Source organism: Plutella xylostella, chromosome 9 (assembly GCF_932276165.1).
Source record: "Plutella xylostella chromosome 9, ilPluXylo3.1, whole genome shotgun sequence".
Classification (NCBI taxonomy): Eukaryota; Metazoa; Arthropoda; class Insecta; order Lepidoptera; family Plutellidae; genus Plutella; species Plutella xylostella.
This window is the reverse complement of record NC_063989.1, coordinates 3,062,568-3,086,677: the sequence shown is the minus strand read 5'-3', so window position 1 is coordinate 3,086,677 and position 24,110 is coordinate 3,062,568. Positions and strand designations below refer to the sequence as shown.

Here is a 24,110-nt window from a genome sequence, read left to right as displayed (position 1 = left end):
TTATTTCTATGTGACTATATACTGTGAATTTAAACACCGAATATCTAGATAACTGAAACTTTCAGCTGCGCGAAGCATAGCATCAGTGCGAAGTTAAACTTATGGTTAAATTCTAGTAAGTTATCGAGGCGTACTTATCGATTTAGTATTAGCCTAGTGTTTAGATGTTTTTCGCCAGTATTTCCCCAGATCTCTAGTTTCTATAGCATTGAAAAGCGTAACAAACTTATTATGTATAGGTTGTCTTAAAAACTGCATGAAAAACCATGCAGCTGCTTGTTGACATTCATTTCTCTGCTCTTTTGTTTATTTCATTATTTCTCTACCCTCAATTTCTACCGCCATATAAGGGAATGCATCAATCCATTCCGCGAAGCAAAACACATAAATGTCTGCCAGTAGCCCAGTACATACGTACTACATAATACTACCGGCGGGAGCGGTGCCAAATGCGAGTCTCGGCCTAATCGGCGCAGTACCATCAGTAGGTATCAGTACAGATGGTTTAATCGAGAACCACTGTGTACTTACAATTGTTTACGTAAAAACTTAAGGACTCATAATCAGGAACTTTTTGTTTTCTTAAATAGGTACAATGTTATACAGACGTATGTAAATTTATAAGTATATTGCTGAAACTGCAAACTATCACGCAATATTGACATACATTGTAGAGTGCCGACAAGACCACAAAAGAAAATGTTTTACCGGTTGCAAAGTTAGCGTTGCCGGGATCATTACATTTAAATTATATCCATTCATTTTAAATTGTATAATGTACTGTACATACTCGTAAGTATTTTAAAATCTAATTTTTAAAAGTCAGTCCGAAGTTTACTTCAATAGTCTACTAAGTATTTTATTGAGTGCAAATGATTTGACCGTAGAATGCAATAAAATATAAGTTCAATGTAAATCAATCATTGTAGATAATTTACAGTGACATAGCCGATGCTTATTATAGTTTGACAAGACAAATGCATGATAGGGTGTGATAATTTAGCCACTATAACAAGCATAGACCTACATAACAAGGCAACTCATCATAATGAAGGTTTTGCCCTTTAGCTCTCTTTCCGATGCATGTATACTGTATAGGTAGGTACCTACCTGCGTTGCACGCAACATTTTTATTTATAAACAAAGAAAATCCATTATAATAGTTATTCTTCTGAGAACCACACAGACGGTTCTGGAGGTGGTGATAAATAATATTGACAACCTCCTTGTTCGAAAAGAAAGAAGTTAAATTTTCACGTTCCAATTCTTGTAATTTCGCATCAATCACGTTCGATGGCTGATCGATCGCGTCGTCTGGCGGAAGATGCGAAATGGAACGGTGTTTCAGCGCGGGAAAATAGTACAGCGGTTATATTTAAAGTCAAGCTGTGCACTTTTATAATTCTAGAAAAAAATATATATTATTTTCAGACTTTCGCCTGATACGATGAAGTGCAAATACTAAAATGAATGGAGGAAAAGCCCTGTTTTAGATTTTATAGATGGTTTACTTCAATTCAGTACCTTCTATCAGGTTTATTACTACTTATTTTGATTCTAGAAAAAAATGTATATAGTAGCCTCAATAGCAAGATATAAATCAATATATAGGTAACTAGGTATCTCGTAGGTGCCTATATTGAGAAAGAACAACTAATTTAATTGCTTAAATTAGTTCTTTAACACCAACAAAAACACATTTCGTGTAGGTCAATGACAATTTAAATATTTATAGAATACAGTTATTATAACAACGCATGACGTAGGTATAGTAGCTCTGAAATAATCAATCGTAAATGCATTTTTTTATTAAACACCAACGGCAACGTAACCTTATTTTGTGCGTTTGCAAAAGTATGTAAAATTGTAAATATGTAAAAATACATAGGTTGTACCTATCTTTCTTTCAGAACGGATAATGCTCGATAATGTCATTCGAAAAGAGGTCCAAAAACTTCCTGCTTTTAAGTTTTGATACCATGCAAGAACTTTTCGAGTTATATAGGTTGTAGGTAAGTCGCTTTTCATGAGTAGTTTCAGATTATTTCAGTACTAACAAAATACAAGTTGTCCTGAAAAGCATCAAGTATTACTTACCAAACAATTAGCCATAGCCAGGCTGAATGTTGCTTATTCCTTTCATTCTGGCTAAGCGCGTGTTCTGAAAATGAAAAACGAGCCGCGCAACGCTCCGTTCAAAAATAGAATCCGACGCTGCCCGCCCCGCCACGCCGCCCGCGCCCAATGTCGAGGTGATCATTCCTTGCATATTGTCTCTGGTCTTCTTACTTCTCTACACACTGGCTGGAACAAGAATTCCTTGTAGGAATAGTTTTTTTTTTTATTCCTTGGAATCATCGTCTGTTGGACTGAAAAACTGTGAAAATGTGATGATGTTAGGTTCATGTAAAGTAGAGTAGAGATCAGTAGAGATCCATTTTCATTTGAAGAAATTATCTCTATTCTCTTTGATTTTGGTTTTTATACATGATAGGCAGGTACCTACAGTTTAATATCATTAAGTATTTCATTCAATTTCGGCTACTGAAAATAACATTTTTGTCGTATTACACAGGCAGGAAAACATTCAATGTCGAGGTGAACATTCTTAGATGTTGTCTTGTCTTTTACAAACTAAATTAGTTGTTGGTGATATTAATAGGGAATGTAGTTATTTTGTAAGACGGGAGACATAGGAAGGTAATATGATTATTTTAACTCAGTCCAGTACAAATAAACTAAAAACGATCGCAACAACCTAGGCAGTCATGTTTAGCGAAACACTCTATTGTTTCGTAATTTCGCATTTCGTTCTCTCCTATTGTGTAAGTAGATGTTTTTTGATGGAAGTAATTATTATAAGAAGGTACTTAAGACCTTCATAGGGAGTAGGGAGGTTGTTGGCTCATCATAATAATGGTTTTGTGACTCAATAAATTTGCCCTGACAAGGTGCAGTAAGTCTATTCTAAAGAAGGCATTTAGAATGACCAGACGCTGAAAGCATGACTATAGTACTCTTTTAAAATGAGCCGTGCGCTGTAGTATCACATAGGTACTACAAACAATAAAAAATCTAACTCGGTAGCAAACCTAGACAATATCTCTGGTCTACTATCTCTAGCGACTCTAGCGAGGTGTTGGTAACGAGTTTAAAAGTGTTGTCAAGCGACGCAGAAAACTTAATAAATAGAATTAAGTTAATGGATCGTAAAATTATTCACCCCATCACCTCACCTCAAGACCGTTACGTAATTTGAGCGTATTAAATTGTATATTTTTTCTTCCTATACTCACTGAGAAGCAGTAATGAATGGGCAAAAAACAATGGCTTCTACCTCAGCAGAAGTGTTACGCAAAAAAATCGCGTAATACATCATTCGGACAGGACCGGTTTAGGCCACACCTCCCAGGTAAAATAAAAACAGTGCAGCATCACACGCTTGACCGTCCCGCAGGTCAATGACCGACAATGACTAATTTGAGAAGCCACACGGGATACTCCAAAGCTTCTTTTGGATGCTTGAACTATAAATAATTCACTTTACTAAGGCCTTTATTTACGACGAAGATGACACACAAAGCAATGTACGGATTGAGCTTTGCTTTGTGGAAACAAAAGCTTTTTGTCTCAATATAAGTAGGTAAGTACCTTATTCAAATCAGGTCACGTAGGTACTCAGTAGATATGTAGCTATCAAGAAGCAGCAACATTTGTGAAACATTTTGCCTAATCATTTTTGAGCTTCGAGATTCTATCATGAAAAAACTTATGGGCACCTACCTATTATAGCTGCTCTATTCTTTTTTGGACTCTAGCAGCTGCATGTTACTGTAATCCTAGAGATCCCTATGCGCTATGGTAGTATGACCCCATACACTGAAATTAACTTCAATATTTTTGAATTTAAAATTAAAAGTTGCATATTAGGTGGGAAAATACCTACTTTCATCCTAGACATAAACAAATAGTGAAGAAATGAGTAAAACACTCAAAATTTATATTTCTTATAAATATAAAATGGTACGTATGCTGCATATTGTTTACTTTTAAAATGTAGATTGTAGAACGTTGACCGGTATTTTCAGTAATTTATATCCGTGTGCAATGCTGGTTAGGAATCACGACTTGCACAAGAAATAGCCTTAGGTGGAAACTTACATATTATTTGATTACTGGATGTGGTTGAAATATTGACAATTTATTGTGAACTCTATCTCGTGGAGTTCATGTAGAGATACAATTAAATTTATATCTTAGCTTTATAAAGGTCTAATCCAAACTATCAATCCAACCATGGGCATTTCATTGCTCTTTAATCTTAATTTAATTGATTATAAAAGTACCTATTAATACTAAAAATCAAACCCATTGAATTAAATTTAGTGGTGCAAGTAAACCTTTCCTGATGGCATGGCATGACGGTGCTGAAGCTGTAAGGTACGCTTATAAATGGCTCAATTCAAAACTCGTCTTTTAATCTACTTACACAATTTCGACAATTAAGTGTAGATTAAAACACCTCTTATGTACCGGAAAAATTATACATAATTTAATTATAATAATCTCATTAATAAATAATAACAATCAATTTTGTTACGTGGCTTCGACTAGTCGTAGCAGGTTTTTTCAAGATCGTAGCAACTTCGTAGCACGTCCTTTCGTAGGCGTCGTGGGCACATAATAATAATATTGTTTACGAAACTTTCTGTCGTCATTTTAATATATACTTATTTGTACTGTACCATACCAGCTTTTTATTGACTAACGAATCCTTTCACAATAATAAATAACAGTATTCGCCAACAACTGAACCCGCTAGGAAAACGAATCCAGAATGAATCAGGTAATTCACTCCCAAGTAGGTACTTAAGTTGTATTTTTGTATACACAAAAGTTACAGAACAAATATGGCCAAACGGCAAGAAGTTATTAACTTTTTAATTATCATGGCCTAGACGTCAAGACCCTAACAGTCTAACTAGATCTTACATAGGATTTTCCAATGATTCTGTTGTTTTCTACAAAAGCTTTTTAAGACACTCGTTTCACTTCAAATTATATTATATCTATTGTCCGCGCATTCAGCTATTGCAGTGATATAATCTTTCAGCTAACTCGAAGGTCAGGTCAAATTGAATTTCTGCAGGAAACTTCAGTCCGAAACTCTGAAAGACATGTAAAACGTCAACGGTGTGAGTGGTCGCTTCAAAACGAAAATACACGGGAAAATAAGTAGCATTAAAACAAATTTTACGTGCGACCTAAATCTTCTGACGGCTTCTGTGCACCCACCGACAAATTTGCGGGTCGTTGGACCATTCGACTATAAAATTACTATTAAAACTCTATAGAAGTCTATACTTACCAAAAGCGTTTGCGCAAATGCAGATACACACACACGCTGGTCGCCAGATCCTATTTTTAAAGAAAAAACTATTAAAGTTGTACGCCGAAGCTGGAAATCAGAGCGATTTAAACGTTTTTATGTATATATTATTATAAAGTATGTATATACTTATTGGTATTGGAAACTGGAATAAAATTTCCAATCTTCCTCAATACGAAGCTTGACAACCTCAATAAGTACCTACTCCCTCAGAGCTGTCCGCTGCGTTCACTGTAGTAAGTAGTGTAGTACAGTCAACAAGTTAAAAAAAAATATGAATCTGTTCAATTGTAGCTATTATTTGTAACTTTATGAGAAGTCTATCGAACAATTGAAACAGCTCTAAGTTTCAAATTAAGGGTCTGCAAGGGGTAATCGAGGGTTGGCATTGTCATAGAATTATGTAGTAAACGATGCTCTACAACCTTGAAAAAAATCACACAGGTAGTCGAAGAGTCTAGCTAGGTGCTGAATGATTCGAATTTAAGTAAATGCGTATGGATAACTGTAAATAAAATTCAGAATATCACGAAAAACCAGAAAATCACACTCCCGTATTGTAACAACTGTTTCGTAATTATTATGAATTTTCATATGATTTTTATCATATTATAAAGTTAAATGCTTGGACTAGGCGCTAAATACCTTGTTTTTTAATAAACACACACTTATTTTGTGTAAATTAATCGCAAACTTGAGCAATTTTTTTCCCTCAAATCTTCATACAAATATCTATGGCGGCTTTCTGTGTTATAAAATCATAAACACAAGTGACGTTTGACTCAGTCGGCCGCTGGCCTCCAAAGAAGGGTCACGTCGGTTTAGGCAGCACTGACAGCTCGCGATCTTATCGTGTACAAACACAAAATCACTGCACATTGGTTGTCATTGCACTTTTTCAACTTTTATGACACCAACATAATTTGATTTGAAATTGAGGAAGAATAATTCTTTTATTATATTCAATACATTAAATTAGATAGTGGGTAATATTCTCGTGACATTACAGTCTCGTAAAAGTCTGATGAGGAGCAGGAATATAGCGAATGGATCTAAGTGATGACAATACGCAGGAACATTAGGTTAAGGATCAAAAATACAGTCTCATGGTGCTGGTGGAGGTATGGTCTCGTGAGGATCTGATGAGGGCAGTAACACGGTGGTGGCTCAATTTTATTTCAAAGATGTTAATAGCTAAAAGCATTGACTTTGGGCTATTAATTATATTCTTCAGAGAGAGAGAAAGATATTTTATTTTTCCTCTGGATGAGTTAGGTTTACTGGGTTTACTAAGTTCATTCTGTTAATGGCACCAAGTTGTTATGTGTTCATAAGTAATAATTATTGATTAACAAAATGCTGTTGGTTCTCCACGAAAATGTAAAAATAAAAATAATATAAATAAAAATAAATTCGTAACGTAAAATTGTCAATGACGGAATTTCTTCTATAGACAGTAGCCACTAAAAAAAACCAACGATAGATTGCGTGATTTGAAGATAAAGATAAAGATACATTTATTCGACACATAGACAGCAACAACAAAAAAAAGAAAAATATGGATTTCAAGAAAAAGAAATACATACTTATACAAAACAACAAGGACAAAAAAAATAGAACATGAGACAAAAACAAAAATACAGACAAAATACAAAACAATAACACAACGGTTTGCTGTCCGGAGTGTTGAAACGGCACCAGCTCAGCATGAGCTGTGGACAGTAAGGCCACAGCACTTGATTGATCGGCGAGCTGAGCACCAAAATCAAGAAAATATTGAAAGTTTCCATACTCGCTTTTCACGCACACACATCACAAACTCATACCTTGTTGTAGGAGCAATGTCTACCCTGCTGCATTTCCATGACCACTTATCACTAGTGTCCCACCGGTTTCGGTGCTCAGCGGAATAGCACCATTAACCATTATTATTCTGAGATATCATCACTTTTTATTCTGAGTTACCCAACATAAAATCACGCCATCTATTGAAATCATTTTTTAAAATTAGGTTTTGTCTATGGTGTAATCCCCAAATTTAAGGGTAAAAGCTAAATAATTCTATTTTAACCTTCCTTATACCTATTATATTAAAAGACCTATTCAACGATACCCTACCTACACCATCAAAATAACCGGAAAAAATATCAGCCCCAATTTACTTGTATGGGACAGGGAGTACCACAATATTTTTTTTGGGGTACTCCCCATCTATGCGAAATGACAACTTGATATCTTTACCCGTTTCTGAGAAAAAGGGCGGTGACAGACGGACAACAAAGAGATCCTATAACGGTTGCTTTTTTCCTTTTGAGGTACGAAACCCTAAAAATAAGAAAAAATATTATGCTGCTACCAAAAAATGTACTTACAGGTATTGAAAAAGCGGTATATACTAAACAAATTATAAACAAACAAAAAGGTATTTTGTTTGTTTATAATTATATATTTTAATTTGTAACTTTTTAGTTGTTTTTATTCTATGAAATTTTACGTCAGTAGTTCATGATCATTTTTTATTTCAATAATTTTGTTGTTATTTAAATAGGTACCTTCAATATGCATATTTTTGTAATGTGAAAATCAAGCCCTTTCATTCGGTACCTTACACGGCAATGTTGAATTATTATTTTTTCGATCATCACTTATGTCCTCTAGAGGGTGCTATGTACATTTTAATGTAACGTCACATAAACTATAACCATCGTGCAATCAATACGCGTCTAACAATACTTCATGCATCAAAATGTGTCGCTATATGATTCCACATACGTAGTTCCGCACTCGCCTGATAGATGGCGCTCTATTGTAATAATTTGAATAATTAGTTCGTTAAGTCCAAAGGTCAATTTTATACTTCACAGTTTCGCACACCATATAATTGGTATTTTATAGACAATCATATCATTCTAAGTCAGCACCGATTTACTTACGTCGGTTTTGGCACTTTCACTTGTAAACTGTTCTTGTTATTTTAGGTCCTTATTAAATTTGATAACGTGAAGCGAATCAATGTCATTACACAGCACTTATTCACAGTTTTAGACGGAGATACACTGAGATAACATTTTCTGGTAATAATTGGCACATATCACGTCTTTTAATTAGGAAATTAAGTTATGTTTTGAGTAAATATAGATTTTAAAATTAAATTAACGCGGAGTCAATGTTTATCGCGACACTAGCGCCACGCGAACTAACGAAACGAAACGAAACAGACAAACATACATACATACAATCAAAAAACATTACCTTCCTCCTTCGGCAGTCGGGTAAAAAGGAGTAAGACAGGGGGTCATTCTGAACTTTTGTTCTACGAGTTCTGGAAATTAACAAAAAAAACCTTTTTCATAGAAACTTTGTTGGACACGTGACTTTTTACCATGGAAAACGAATATTTTTTTTTCGCGAATTTGCAAAACTCGTAGAACAAAAGTTGTTCAGAATGACCCCTTGACTCATTCCCTTTCGGCTTAGTATAGCCCTTTTGCGACACTATGAATTTACTTTGCTTCGTCGTCGGGGTTCAGTTGGCTGGAGGATGTCCGAAACTTATTATCTACACTTTAATACTTGTAGTTACCTTTCTACAAGTAAATACCACATTTGTTTGAAAAAGCTAATCGGGTTCCGAGTATGGAGTAAAGTGGCACTCCTATTAATTTCTACTCTTTCCTGGTGCCTACCAGTGTAAGTAAAAATTATACTTAAGTACCCTAAAATCACCCAAAATGTACTTGAACATAATTTTCAATAAAGTTGGCGAGTAAAAGTTTATCGAACCACTGTGCAAACTTACATGTGTGCGTGTCACTGCGTGTGCTGTGTGAAGAGCATTGAAAACCCAAATTTGGCGCGGCACGTCACCCTGTACGGGCCCTTAAGCCTATGGTTTAAACTTTTCGTAAGTATACAAAACAGACTAAAATATGAAATGGATGTTTGCAGCAACATTTAGAGACGAAGGCCAAACCCTGCATGTGTTTTTACCATGACGTCATAGAAATATTAGTTCCATCGAACACATGGGATGAGGATGACGCCCGCCGACTCAGACACGATGAAATGCTAAAGATAAGCACATCATTTAATGACTTATCTGTCTGTCCCACAATAACAATAACTCATAGGCATGACAATCAGCGACCATCGCGAAGATCTAATGATGCCGTGACGACAGGCATCAGACCGACCATTTAAGAAGAATCCCGGGCATTTTTCTATCTTCTCACATTGATGCTGTACAGATGACTCTAGGAAAGCTCTGTGTAAACTGGATATGTGTTGAACAGTTAGCGTGACTTCTGCCGTATTTGCATCGCTTTCTCCCCACATTATCTGTTCGTTACTACTATAATTTGAACTGTTAACCGATAAGTTGCGTAAGTTTATTATGGCTGCGCGATTGCCATGGTAACGGTTCTCTCGTAAAATAAGTTGTTTTCACGGAAGTTGGCGGTGGAGTTCCTTTCTTAATGATAGAGAAAGTTTACAATACCAAGTTAAAATAGTTTTAACATAGAAGACATAAACAGGATAAACATAAAACATTCAGTACATTTCGAAGCCTAGTTGACAAAACAACAACACTTGAGCACCCAAAACATGCGCGGAAAGATTCAATTTGTCGATTCACTGAAAATCTGCCCTTGTCCACGCCCTACTGAGCACACTATCAAACATTTCGCAGTTATTAAAGCCAGTTTATTTCGCAACGCATCAAGACGAGGATGGTCACTCTATCTTCAACAAAACCATATTTTGCTGGGCTACTGCACTAACCACAACTCTATTTTGTTGCATTAAACGACAGCTTTCTGACACTTCGTATTTCGTCAAGCAAGAGTAGCCCTCGGATCGCGTCCGACCAGTGGACGGCCGGCGGCGTGGGCGCACAGCTGAGATCATAAATATTATCACTAATTAGTACAACCGACCGATTGTGCAATTGATAGTGTCGTCTGTACCATTTGTAAAGAAGTCTTGAACCTACAGGATTCATATAATCATATGTCGGTCTTTCTGCAAGCACGTAACACTCCAAGGTTGGAGCCCAGTGCAAAGGCCTCCTGAAAGTTTCAGAGTTATCCGTAACTTCTATTACCTGCAAGTTATAGTTGAATACTTAACGTACACTAAAGATTCATACACGTGATACTTTCGAGTCAACCGCTTGCAATATCGATGCAATATAAAATATGCGATAAAATGACTGAAACAAACCTTCGTAGTGTTATTTTGGCTTGAAGTTTCAACTTCCTCGTTGCAGCATCACTTACCCTTGGCTCTGACTATGCCGAGATATGATCCGAAGATCACATCGCACATTACGGGAAATCATTTGCATCATAAACCTTGCTACAAACACTTCAAACGTTCGTTTCGAGTCATAAATTTTTCATAGTTTGCCCTGATGAAATCTTAAAATTTAAGAACTTATTACAAGTTATAAGAAATAGTATTATTAGTATTTCTATGCATACTTAGCTCTTTACGACACTAGTTCCTTTGGATTTGTTGGTAGTGACATCTTTTATTTTCATATAAGTAATGTGGGTGTGTATGTACCTTCATCGCTTTGTAATCAATGGCAATATTGGCAATTCATTCATTGGATACTTGGATATTGTAGGAGTAGTTACCTACATAGGAGAAAGAGAACACATTATACAATTAAATAGGTACAATACCTATTAAATCTATTTATGTGTAATCTATATCTAATGTTCTTCGAAAACTTTCCTTTTTATTTATTTTTATCTTTACTACACGGGAAGTCATTAAGCATCACGCATTTCCTATTGTTATTTACAGCAGCGTACCTCGACATTAGTCATTATGTAATGAAACGACTATTCTCTCTCGCGACACAATTAATATTGAGATTGATGTATTGGCTATTGCAAAGGTTATTGGCACCGGCAGTCGTGTAGGTCGGAGCACATAGACAACACAATTTGACAACAAGAGATTTATTTAATTAAGGTATGTTCCAATAATTGATTGGCATGCATATTTAGGAGCCAAGAACATATTTGATAACGTCATGTCCTTCCGAAGTCCGTAACGGCAGTGTTTACTGCACCACATTTCCTGCTTCGTGGTTTCAGTTATTTCAAATAACGTTATGAAGGGTCTAGTACTTAATACTTATATTATAATTAGTATTAATTGGTAGTATAACTATATTTATCGGATAGTTATCTTTGCATACTTTCCCAAACTGATTGATAACCATTGGAATAGCTTGTAGGTACTTAGCTAACCCACATGTTTGTTTGTATAGAGGACAAAAATTAATACTTTCTGCCTATTGAACCATAGTACAAATACGGATCGTACTATTCAATAGCAATGTAAAGCTACCATTGATGGGGCACATTACGCATAGCCTAAAGTCTTATACGGAAATAGGTAAGTCGTGCCAATATCTCAGACCCAGCCAACGCGGCTTTCTCGTGAAAACTAGGGCTCAAAGCCGACTGCCCGCTCGACTAGCAACAGCGATCAATTCGCTTGGGTTTCCTCGAAAAGTTGCAACACCATCTAATTATAGGCCGGCCAACATTTACATCGATTAAGAACTCGATAGACGGAAACGGAGCTTCATAATCCATCGGATAGATGTCGCTGTCCGCTATAACCTACATCGCGCGAATAAACAGTGCGGCTGACGCGCGGCTGCGGGTTAAATATGGGACCGATGACGCGCCGGCCAGTGGATGGGGGACCGGCCGGTTTGACCGATTCATAATAAAATGTGTAATTTGTAAACTTATCAATCATCAGCTACGAGAAACCTTCTCTACTCTAGCTAAAAATTAATGAACAAGCGCTGTCTGCCATGCAATCGAAACGAGATGAGAAAATGAAGAATGAGATAGAGTCGTGGTTACCGCAGCAGCGCTCTGAAATTTTTTGTAAGATAAGAGTGTCTTATGATCTACTGATCAAACTGAACCAGTTAGGTTTTAATAATTAAAACAGTTGAATTAATTCAATCTCACTCAACCGTCAACATCTTGTTATTTAATTTATGAATGTCTTTCGTCAAATGTTTTATTTCATAACCCTAATGCATGGCACGTTAACCAGACAGAATTTAAATTTACGTATTCTAATTTGATGACATAAACAACGTAATAATTTCACGTATTTAAATTAATCGTTGTCACTATTTAATGAATTGCCGCTTCCTCATTTACCTGTCTCTTATTATGTCACTAGTTATATGAGAGATCGTAACCATGAATTTATTAACAGAAATAGATAGCTACTATAAATGGACATACCTACCAAAGTACCTCCTTTAAAGATAAAAGATAAAATACTCTTTATTGCACACAAACAGAAACAGTTTCACAAACATAGAAAAGAAAAGCAATAGTACAATCGGAGGCCTTATTACTAAAAGTAATCTCTATTATAATTGATAATACTTACCAGATGGTATTTTATCTGTGTAGTTACGTCCAGTCGTCACGTCAATGTCCCCGATAAGTATACATAATAATACTGAGTCTCTTTCAGTATGAGAACGACTTAACAGACTACTTATGGGAAGTAGGTACGAGTAATATTTCCACCCTTAAAAATAAGCCAAATCATTATTTTCTAAAGACTTTAAGCATTTTACGATTTTTGTCAAGTCACAAGCAATTGATATGCAAAAAAGGCCTTCTAAGTAGTTACTTGTTTAATGCTAAGTCTTCTAATTCTTTATTATGTAAGGTATAATAATATGAATATTTGTATTTACTTATGTAAAATGTAACTCACATATTAGTATTAAGAATACTATTATACTTATGTCATAAAATTTCGATGTCAAGGTGCAGGTGAACAGGGTCCTCAAACTGTGTCACAGGCTAATCAGTTATATTGCTAATTTAATACAGTACATTCCGTCTGGCGATTTTTATATTCGGTATTCACATTCGCATAAAAAACAACATTATAACTACATAAAGTATGGTTTATAATGGTATGCTTTTATAGCCCCACAGAATAACATAGGTAAGTACATAATTTAGCACGGTGTCCCACAAGGTCGCATTCTGGTTGCTATGTTGTTTCTACCGTATAAACAACATAAAATAGGTGTAAACTAAAATATCCTTATTTTATATCTTATTTTATATATATATTTGTTATTCAGCAATGATTGCTCTATATAATCTTGTTTCGCTAAAAGGTTCCGTCAAGTTTTATCAAGTACTTATCACCGTTGATTTAGCGAACATATCGTCTAAACAGGCGACAAAAGTATATTCATGGCTCATTAAAACTGAGTTGCTGTTAATTATTAAGAAATAATTGAAGATTTACTATCATTGTATCATCTACCTACGTAAATGTCTTGGCTGGGTGCCCTGGATATTTCATGTGATTGTAAAGGTTCTGTGTTGTCTACGTAATTTGTTTTTACTCGTAGTTTGGGCTACACACAGTTAAAAATTTTAGTGGACCGTGAGTAGGAAAATAATCCTTGAACTTGACCTACCTTTCATTACATAATTTTGTGCGTTCAGAAACCCTTTCACAGGATGATTTTCCTACACACTTAACTACAAAACAAGAACACACACAACAACTCTACTTTGAACGTTAGTGCTACCCACAGACTAAATACTACTACTAAGCAACATTTTTTCCCCTTTTCAGGTAAGAATCTTTGGGGAAGCAGTAACATGGGTTATAAAATGCAAAAGGAAAACGTCTTAATAGAAGGAAGATCTAAAATGCAATTAATCCTATTATTATGTTTGCAACTGTCGTAAGTACTTATTTATATGCTGCATTTTTAAGAAGGCATAAATCTATGCAAGTTAGATTTATGTTTAAAATGTGATCGTAGCTATATAATAAACAAGGCTTTTAAATGTACGATCTACATACCAATATACTTACCAATAATATATCTTCAAAAATGGTATTTCACCTTTTTCCAAATTTCTTTTCACCTGATGTTGACCAACTTCGTTTCCATTTTCTGCTTCCGTCTCGTTTATAGACCGATAAAATTTCACTGATGTTGTTTGACTGGTTCAGTTTCTTATAAATTATTACAAAATACTCATTTGTAATAAAGTACTGAGACATTCCTATTTACTTTCATGACCTCTAGTTCAACCCGTGTACATGGCACATAAACAAACGAATTAACAACTTTAATCCGAAGCGAACATGCTACAACTTTGCATAAGCGGTGTTTTTCCAAGAAATTCCCCGTTTTCCCACCGCCTGCATTTGATTCAGAACTCTATGTAGAGGGTTTTAAAATAGAAAACCGCAAATAGTGCGGTATTCGAATCATACTGGTCGGATTTATAGCGGCATGCTGAGAATATTTATATTAAGTGGAGGAGCTGTCGACACCTAACCCGACCGATGGACGGCTGCATACAATACAGATTATACCTTCAAATATTGTAGGCGATTATGGAAGATCATTAAGAACTGCTATTAATGAGATCGTCACCAAAAGCTAAGACAAAGAGTGCAAATGAAATATGAATTAAATAATGAAATTGATGAGACACATAATAATATGGCATAAACGACGATGAAGACACAATATGTTATAAAACCAGTCGTCAAAGATTAAGAGGAACTCAATATAAAGGAGGATGTAGAACTCAAAGTAATTTCCGTTGAATGTAATCTACGATAAGTATAAAGACCACAATGCAGACCGCACCGACCGAGATCCCAAACAAAGTGAATATTTAATGATTCTGGAAACAACTGTAATCTCACGATATTTGTGTGAAAGGCCACGGAGACACTCAGCGCTCTCGGTTAGATCGTCCAACTAATAATAATCGCGCACGTGAAATGTTTTGGCTGGTGCTTTTTGTTAGCCGGGTTATTTCAGTTTTCCAGTGGGATTTAGAGCAACAGCAGCACTGGCCGCCTCCGAAGTGCTCCGGGACCGTATCAGAGTCTCCTCGCGATCTCACCACCCCTAGTACTTTCAACTGCGGTTAATGCCTCAAAAAACACCAGCGAAACGGAAAAATCTATCGAATCTCAAAATTTCGGGCCAGTGGAACCTGTGGCAGTGTAGTTAATGTGTGTCAAACGCTGTACGGAGTTCAGTGAAGTGGGTGTGCACAACAAACAGGATGACGGAATTTTTCGGACCCTGGAGCGACAAGCATGGGTCCGACGAGGAAGTGGAGGAGACGGTGGAGGAGGTCACCACCACCACCACCACTACCAGCAGCAACCGGCGACGGACCACAGTAAGCCATCATCCATCAGATCAGGCATCACCAGAATCTATAAGCCTTGCGGTCAGCCTAACGCGACGTTGCGTTGTTGTGTTTGAAACGCAGCTCCTTATTTGGCCGGCGCTACCTTATTATTCCACCGTTTGACCGCTCTCTAAAGCTCGATTAAGATAAATTTCCCTCATACCCCTCGCTAATCAGAGCTAGCTTCTCTAATTAAGATTAATTGTCAAGTCTCCAGCAGAGATAAATGCAAAGATCAATATCGTTGTGTTTATTTTGGAGCACTTGAGGCGATGTCACGGGCGTCGATGCGAGCCGCTGAGATAAACCAGACTTGTAGACCGAAGGTGAAGGTGAGACAGGGGCTTTCCGCCTCCTCTCTGGAATAAACCTACGTGACGCATATAACTGTATCTCCGCTGCAAAAAACGCAAAAATGCGGCCGGTGGAAACTGTCCACATCAAACCAATGCCAACAGTATTTTAGCAGAAAAACTAGGATAATTGCGACACAAATTATTTTTCTTTTAGATCTTATTTCATAGATTGAAGGCTGTATAAATGAACTCGTCTCGCCCAGTCAGTTACCCGTTTACACAATTTCTTGTTGATTCAAAGAAAAGCGCGCAGTGTTATAAAATGCCTGTCACTGCACGACAGCTGCCGTTTTTATAACGAATTTCTTTTAATGCATAATGCTTTGTATTGTTTATTGCTGTAACTGTGCTATAAAACATGACATTTATTGTATGAGCGATGACAACTATTACGAGATCGGAAAAATTACTTTATGAGCCACTACTAACTATAAAATATACCTAGGTGCCTACATCATGATTAGGTACTTATAACTATAGTCCAAAATGGTTTCATAATAACTAAGAATGTACTTATAGTTTTTTTTCTTCCGGCTGTATCACTCTTTACACGGTCCGTATGGAACCACTCGTCCAAGGAAATTCAACACGTCATTTCTTACGTTAATTGGCGCTTCTAAAAACGCCTGCATTATTTTTGAAGTTTGTTTCAGTGCCCTTTGTTTGATCCAGCTAGGTACTTGTAAACAAAGGACAGTGCACCAGTCAGCTTGTTGCAGGCATACATTTAATTCGGAGGTATCAGTACCTACCTTCTACCTACCACCCACCAAGACTCTAAACAAAGACGGCTTAACAAAAAAAAACATTTTTTTGTAATAATTTAATTGGTCCATTATTTTTTATCGTAAGTACTAGGTACTTGTACCAACATTACCTTTTGATTAAAATGCAGGTACTGTACTCTGTTGATATCAATATTCAGTTGCGTCAGGTCGTGAGCAACGACTTCTAAACGTATTGCGAGCTTGCGAGTAGTTGCTGTTGCGACGACTATCCAATCCTGTGAACCAAAACAATCTACCATGAGACTATGACACCTTTCTATGTTGCAATGCCAATAAGAATAAGACGTACCTACCTATCTACTGAGTTTAAATGTGAAACAAAAGTCGTGAGGAAGCGCCATCACGATTTAATACCTACCTACTAGCTAGAGGTAATAAACACACAATACTAGAATAGAGGGAATAAACTCATTGTCTAAACGAAACAATGGGAAATGATATTTGGCATCATCTTCAGTTTCAAAATGATGAATAGGCACATATTTTGGACCATTGTGTTGTTTCTTGATTTGGAATTTATTGTATGGAAATTGGATGGAGCGTAGTTTTCTTAGGAGAATTTTCTAGTTAATCTTATAGTGAAGTACTTAGGTAAATCACCTTGAAGATTTAAATTATTCGCCTCTTAGGTAGGTAAGTAAACCCCTATTTAGTGAAAAATTTATTAATTATACTAAATTTTAAGTCTCTGAAATGACTCTCTTAGTAGTATTATCTAAAACTTATTTTAATTGAAATTAAAATAAGTTTTAGATAATAAACTAGTGAAAGGTAACAAGTTATTAGCAATATGCATAGATACGTGTTTATTTATTTTAGATCCGCTTTATAATAGGGACTCTCATTAAGTAGGTAAGTAAATTGGTAACATTTGATGTAAATGTTACCAATTTTAGCATTCTAAAATTAAAGCTTAGACCTAGAACAACGCAGCTGGCTTTAGGAAAGTCGATCTAAAAGCGAATGTTTTGTGTTTAGAGGAAACTGCATTAGTGCGCCGGCGCATGAATCACAAGCGGCCCACATACAGAAATATGCATCCTCGCGACAATGTACAAACAATGCACTTTGTTACACTGTGCTTGAGGGACTCTACTTTACACTCTACAAAAAGGAACGAAATACAGCTTTCAGGTCGATAGGACCGGTAGTACGTTTAGTGCCAATTTCTCCATAGTCGATTATTTAATCGACCAAGGTTGGTTAATCAATTAAACTTCATCTCATGTGTCAAAAATCTACAACTAATACCTGGTTATTCTCTAATCGACTATGGAGAAATTGACACTAAATCCACAGGAATACAGAGTCATGGTTAGCTAGCCATCGTTTGGAAATGTAGTTTTTCGTAAGCGAGAGTGAGCCTCCTGTGCCACATACTTACACCATAATAAACAGTGATACTTACTGGAAAACCAAACACAATAGGGTTTGTGAAAGACAATAGGATTAACGATGATAGTTAAAATTTTCTCACGGCCAAGTGATATTTTAGAAACTATTTCGATATGGTTTATGGTTGCGGGTTTAATCTTTAATTGACTTATTAACAAAAGACACAAAAAAAAACTTAATGCAAATAATAAATTAATGTTGTTAATATGCCTGTAGTCAGATACATTTATATATAAGTATTATTTTAATACTCGGGATAGATAAATAGAAAAAATAAGCCTTAAATTTTAATGCAGCTCAAAAATGAAGATGTATTTTTTCTTCTGTATCTAACCAAATCGAGATGCTCCAGGTCAACGTTCTCTCACCCCCGATCGCACTAAATGTTTATATTTGTAGAAACCGAGCTTAAAATACCCGAGACATTCCACCTCTTTCAACACTCCAATGTCAATGAAAATATTTTCTACTCAATAAGGTTTTCACACTTTCGAACAAAGCTATGAAAGCCCCAAGACACTTTAAAAATCTAACGGAATAGACATCCATTGATGTTACCGATAGATGACGTGGTTCTAAAAGAGGATGATAACATTAAACTAAATACGGGCCATAAAAGTGACATCATGATGATCGTGGAAGCAGCAGATACGCACAGTGGTTCATTTGTAAACATTCCGGTGACGAAGCATCGAGACGAAACGATGACAACTGACAAAGGTGCTAATTGCCAACGACAGCTAAAGACAGTACTTGATGGTTATGAGCCAAACAACTGAAGTTAACAGAGCTTCAATGGAAATGGCACGGTTTGTATGTCACGCATGCAGCTCAAGATTGATCGTCGCTTTAATTGCACGTTATAGTAAAGTTGTATATCGTATTTTTATACCTACATTGACTACATTCATTACTACAAACAGAGATTTTCAAAGTACTCATAATGGATACCGATATCTTAGCTGAAGTTCAAATTTTATGATTAGATGATAAATTTCACTCTTGAAGTACCTATGACCTATACATATAGGTAAGTACCATAGAATATCGAGTACTACTTGTTATTCTATGGTAAGTACCTAATATCTAATTCATAAACCCAAAGATTGCCTGGAAAAGGTTAAATTTATATGGTGTGGTACATGAATCCTCAAATTAAAAATGGCTACAAAAATCAAGCTTATTGAAATTAGAACAAGACTGAAATTCGTCAAGCAAGATTTCGGTGAATACAACACTTTCGAATTGCGTGCAGCCAAATCTAAAATAGATTGTACCGCTTGCTCACTCGATAGGTACGTTTTTGGAAATCAAGTAAGTAAAATCATTGCGCATTATAAAAATAACAAAAGCAAGGGCACCTAATAATAGAACAAGGGATATGTGGAACACCACACCATTGAGTACAATGACTGCGGCGGAATGTTTACAAAATTAAAGGAACCAGCTGGAACTCTAGTCTGGGCATCGGAGCAATCTTATTCAAAGCAAAGATACTTAATCCAATCGATTAGAATTGGCAGGAATACTGTGCTAAAAGAAACCCGATTACCTATTTGTTTATTAGTTGTTGTTTTGTGTCGTTATATTTAAGAACGTATCCCTACTGTATAGCAGCAGTTATTTACCTCAACAGTTAGTGCAACTGTTGTAATCAAATGTCTGTTCAATCAAAAGGTGACGCGACGTTACGAATACTGTCCAGTAGAAATAATTAAAAACTAGACCTTTTCATAGGTAAGTCTTCTTTTTCTTCCTTGCCTTATCCTTATTTAGGGTCGTTTTTGTTGGTCATGTCACGCCATTTTACCCTATCCTCTGCCATATCCTCATTCACTCCACACTCTCTCATATTTTCTTCAAGCCACGTCTTTCATAGGTAAGTAAGTTACTAAATTCAAAGTACCTTTATTTTTTATTAAATTTTAATATAAAACAAGTCTTTGTAGGTACAAGAAATGCATAGCAAACGTACAATGAGTCAATGACCTCCCTCATTCCAGCAATGACAGAGGAGTTAAAAACGGAGATTGTTTTTAATACAACCAATTACAATGTTGGCAAATGGACGCTATTTGCAACTGCTAAATGATCCGTCATCATGGGGGCGTTTTATTGCTGTTATAATTGCAAAATGAAAGAAAACACATTGAGCCTTACACGTTGACCTGAATATAAAGTAATTCTTATTAAAAATATTAGCTGAGCTTTTTTTCATGGCTACCATAAAAACCATGCTGTAGTTACTGCTCCCTTAGCCATACATGCAACCATTTCCGTTTTAATCTTTAATGGATAAATGATAAATAAAACTTAACATCTAAATATACAAAACAAATAGGTATACTAACCTAATCTAACTGACTCTACTACTCTAACTCTATTCATGCCCCGTTACATTGGGGGACATAGGCATTAATTGGCTAAAATATTATAATAACTTGGCGATGAAATTTTAATTAAAAAAAATATAAAGTTCCTTATAATATAAAAATGTAAGTATATAATGCGTTAAATGTGTAGTTAAATAAATTACCGATGAATAGTGGAAGCTATAATGCATCTGTACAATAGCTAGGTACCGCATAGATAGATATTATTATCTAGACTAGCTCCTTGGTATACTTTACTCTGCTACTAATTAATTATTTACAAAATATTGCATTATAGTACGACATGTCTTTTTGTTTTGTTTTTTTGTTAACTTGCTAAAACTATAACAACTAACTAGAGCATTATAAATAAATGTGTAAGCTTTTATGATGCCAATGTCCTGGAGAAATCTGCGAATAGCCCGAGTAGAGTGAGGAAGCTTTTCCAAATATTTAATATTGTTGTTAGTGGGCGTCCACGACCTTCACATAGCTTTGAACAGCGCCAGAATACCGACTTACTATCTTGTCAAATATCTTCCAAAGATATATTTTAATCTGAATGGCGGAAGAAATAACAACGAAATTCACTGGAGCAAAACTAGATATTTTTATTTCCCGGATGGAGGAATAATAAAGGGAAATAGTCCGTGGAACACCGATGTTCGCGGGATAGAATAAAATAATAACATGGTGACTAAGGCCGTATACATATACTACAGAAAGAAAGATAGAATCTTATATGTACCTATAAGCGCTTAATTTTTCATACTTTGCTGAATCAGCGGCAGCGCTGACAAGCGTGAGAAAAGTAGGTACCCATGGTAAAGTAACTGCTTATAGGTACCTTCACTACATATAAGTTTCCAGCTTTAATTCTGTATACGGCGTAAAATAGGAAGTATATAGGAAGTGATCAGCATAAAAAATATTGAATTTTTGCATATACGCCCCTATGCTTTGAAGCCCGCGATAATAGTCTTTTACTTTTGATATTTTATAAAAATGTCGAGTCTCTTACATTCCCTAAAAACATATTTCATAAACAAGAAAAATACTTACCTAAGCGAAAAAAGTAAAGTTTAAAACTTATTCAACCAGAATGTACTATGAAAGAGCTATTATTTTTTTCACTCCATTCTTCATTTCTGTGGCGCCAATCGCCATTTGTATCCGATTATCGCGCTTAGTCTAGACTAGTGGTAAATCCATCACAAATTATAGCTATGGGGTTAATAAAATACTTAACTACAGGGTGTTCATGGAAGTATAGGTAATCAAACATAAGGGAGTGGAGTGACCGAGGAACTCTTATTAAATAACATTGCTTTACTACAGCTACTTAGAAAAACTGCCATAAAAGTGCCATACTAAGTGGAGATGACGTTTAATTTATAAATCAATCCCTGTTGGTTAGATAACCGACAATGGAGAAATTGGCAGTAAATCTGTTTATGCTTGTAAAGTCTGAATCTCTGGTTTACTTAACTTATTAAAAGAACTTACGCGCGTGCAACAATCAACAGATTGATTTGTAACTTACATATCTACCTAAGGTACCGTCTGGCATAACAAAATACACACACTTTTTGCGCAAAATCAATTAAGGTCAACCGGGGCCAAGTCACCTACGGGGCTAATGCCTCGAATTCATTTATCTTCCGAACCACATATTTTAGAACTACTGGAGTCATCTGCTATCTATCTTTGGAACTCAAACTTTTACTACCGACCAATAGATGTCGTATCCGGGGCAATTTTCTTAATAAATCTGCCATTTTAATTTTTTCACCTATTTCGGCCACCTCCGATTTCCTGACACGTTTTTTTTAATCGTTCCAAAGGCGTGTTTGTTAAAAAGAATCTATGTTTCCTAACTGTAAATACTGTTATTGTTTTGTTGCTCTACATATTGTTTTGATTATTTTTTTGAAATAACGTAAGATTCGGACACAATATGCATTTAAAAATTTGTATGTTTAGCTTTTTTTTGGGGTAAATGCCTCTGGGCTGATGGGGTTATTGCCTCTATTGCGGCGCAATAGCCCCATTTTCAGAGGTTCTAAACATTTTATGTTATGATAAATGTATTTCATACACTCACGAGCAATGAAAAAGTTCCAGTGAAATTAGCACCAAATTACTCTTAAACAAAAAATACTAGGTAAATGACGCCTTCTGCAATATTGAAGAACATTTAACAGCGTATCAGAATTAACATTCTTAGATTGGTAATCCAACTAAAACGTAAATAATTTGAATATATATTAAACTAAATGTTTTAAAAAATTTGCGTCATTTGGTGTCGACATTATAATGTTGTTAACACGGTATATAGAAAATAATCATATAATAAATAAAAAAAATAGTCATATTAACAGCAAGATCCCACTTGTTTTTAAAACTCTAAATCGTTTTGTAATGATTATCCTTGTAAGAGCAAAAGTCCGTCAGACTCTAAAAATGGTATACTTACTAATTTAAAGTTGCGGTTTGATTGCAAATTAGAAAAAATATGCCCTTTCATGCCTTTATACTGTATTTTCATTCGTCATGTAAGTATTTATACTTTTTTAAGTCCAATAAAGTATTCATAAATAAAATGTTGAGCACCCCTGGAATCTTGGATGGGGTAAATGCCACTACAAGAAATTAGGGTATGTAGGCGCCATAGCCCCAAAAATTTTTGATCAAATAATTCTCCTTAACTAAGCGCAGTATTTAGTTTACAAGCTAATAATTAGCTACGTTAATAGTAATTCTATAAATTACATCTCCTTAAACTTGTAAAAATCTCTTCCAAGCACACAAAACTAGTGAAAGAGGCATTAGCCCCACTAGGGGTTATTGCGCCTAAAAATCCCATTTTTTGTAGAAACGTCGCTTACACGTAGAAGATATTTAAAATTCTACAAAATGGCATCAACATATGAAACTAGATAAAATTTCCTAATATGTATCGCAAGTTATAGCTTAATAGGGTGTATAGTCTGTTTGTTATGATCAAATGAATATGAAAGTCAAAGTATTGTGGCGCAATGGCCCCGGTTGACCTTACACAAAAACTAGTTAAGTACCTATGTGGGTATGCGAGTAGTGTTTTAAAAAAACCTGTTACATTTCTCGAGCTGCGCACTTACTTCACAGAAACTCACTGTTCCGTGGCGACCGCACAAGTTAAAAGCCAATTTACCTGGAACTCCATCAATTCAGTCCCGTTTATTGCAAACCGGACAGTTTGGTGGAATCTACAACAGCTTTGCAGGTCCCAAGACAATGGCCGAAGCTTGAATGTGGGACTTTCCAGTCAAACAATATAAAACCCTAAGGAATCTACGTTATGGGTGAAAGTTACCCGAAAAGGGCTGTATATTTCTTAAGGGTATGCATCACTGCTTCTTGCTAATTAGGTGGAGCCCTTCTGTTCGAAGTTGGCCAGGCATATCGTATATCTGGTATAGGTCAGGCATACAGGTAAGGTAGGCACTTAGGCAACCAGTCACGCACCGTTAGATTTCTTAACGATTTTAACAAATATGGTAATCAAACCT

At 35.7% G+C, this 24,110-nt stretch overlaps 1 protein-coding gene across 10 annotated transcripts in view; it reads left to right on the top strand.

Annotated features, from left to right (window-relative positions):
- The window catches only part of LOC105396346 (tropomodulin-1), a 51,574-nt gene that overhangs the window by 3,406 nt on the left and 24,058 nt on the right, over positions 1–24,110 (top strand). For 3 of the 10 annotated variants that reach the window (XR_007266596.1, XM_038108985.2, XM_038108921.2), the window contains exon 1: positions 15,276–15,636. The exons of 1 other annotated variant lie outside the window; for it this stretch is intronic. Coding sequence is in view for 5 of the 9 variants with exons in the window: in XM_038108985.2 (XP_037964913.1) it covers positions 15,517–15,636 (120 nt within the window). In the remaining 4 variants the exon portion in view is untranslated. Of the gene's footprint in view, positions 1–15,270; positions 15,637–24,110 lie in introns of those variants that run through there. 6 more of the 10 variants (XR_005253923.2, XM_038108672.2, XR_005253939.2 and 3 more) reach the window with 4 other exon arrangements.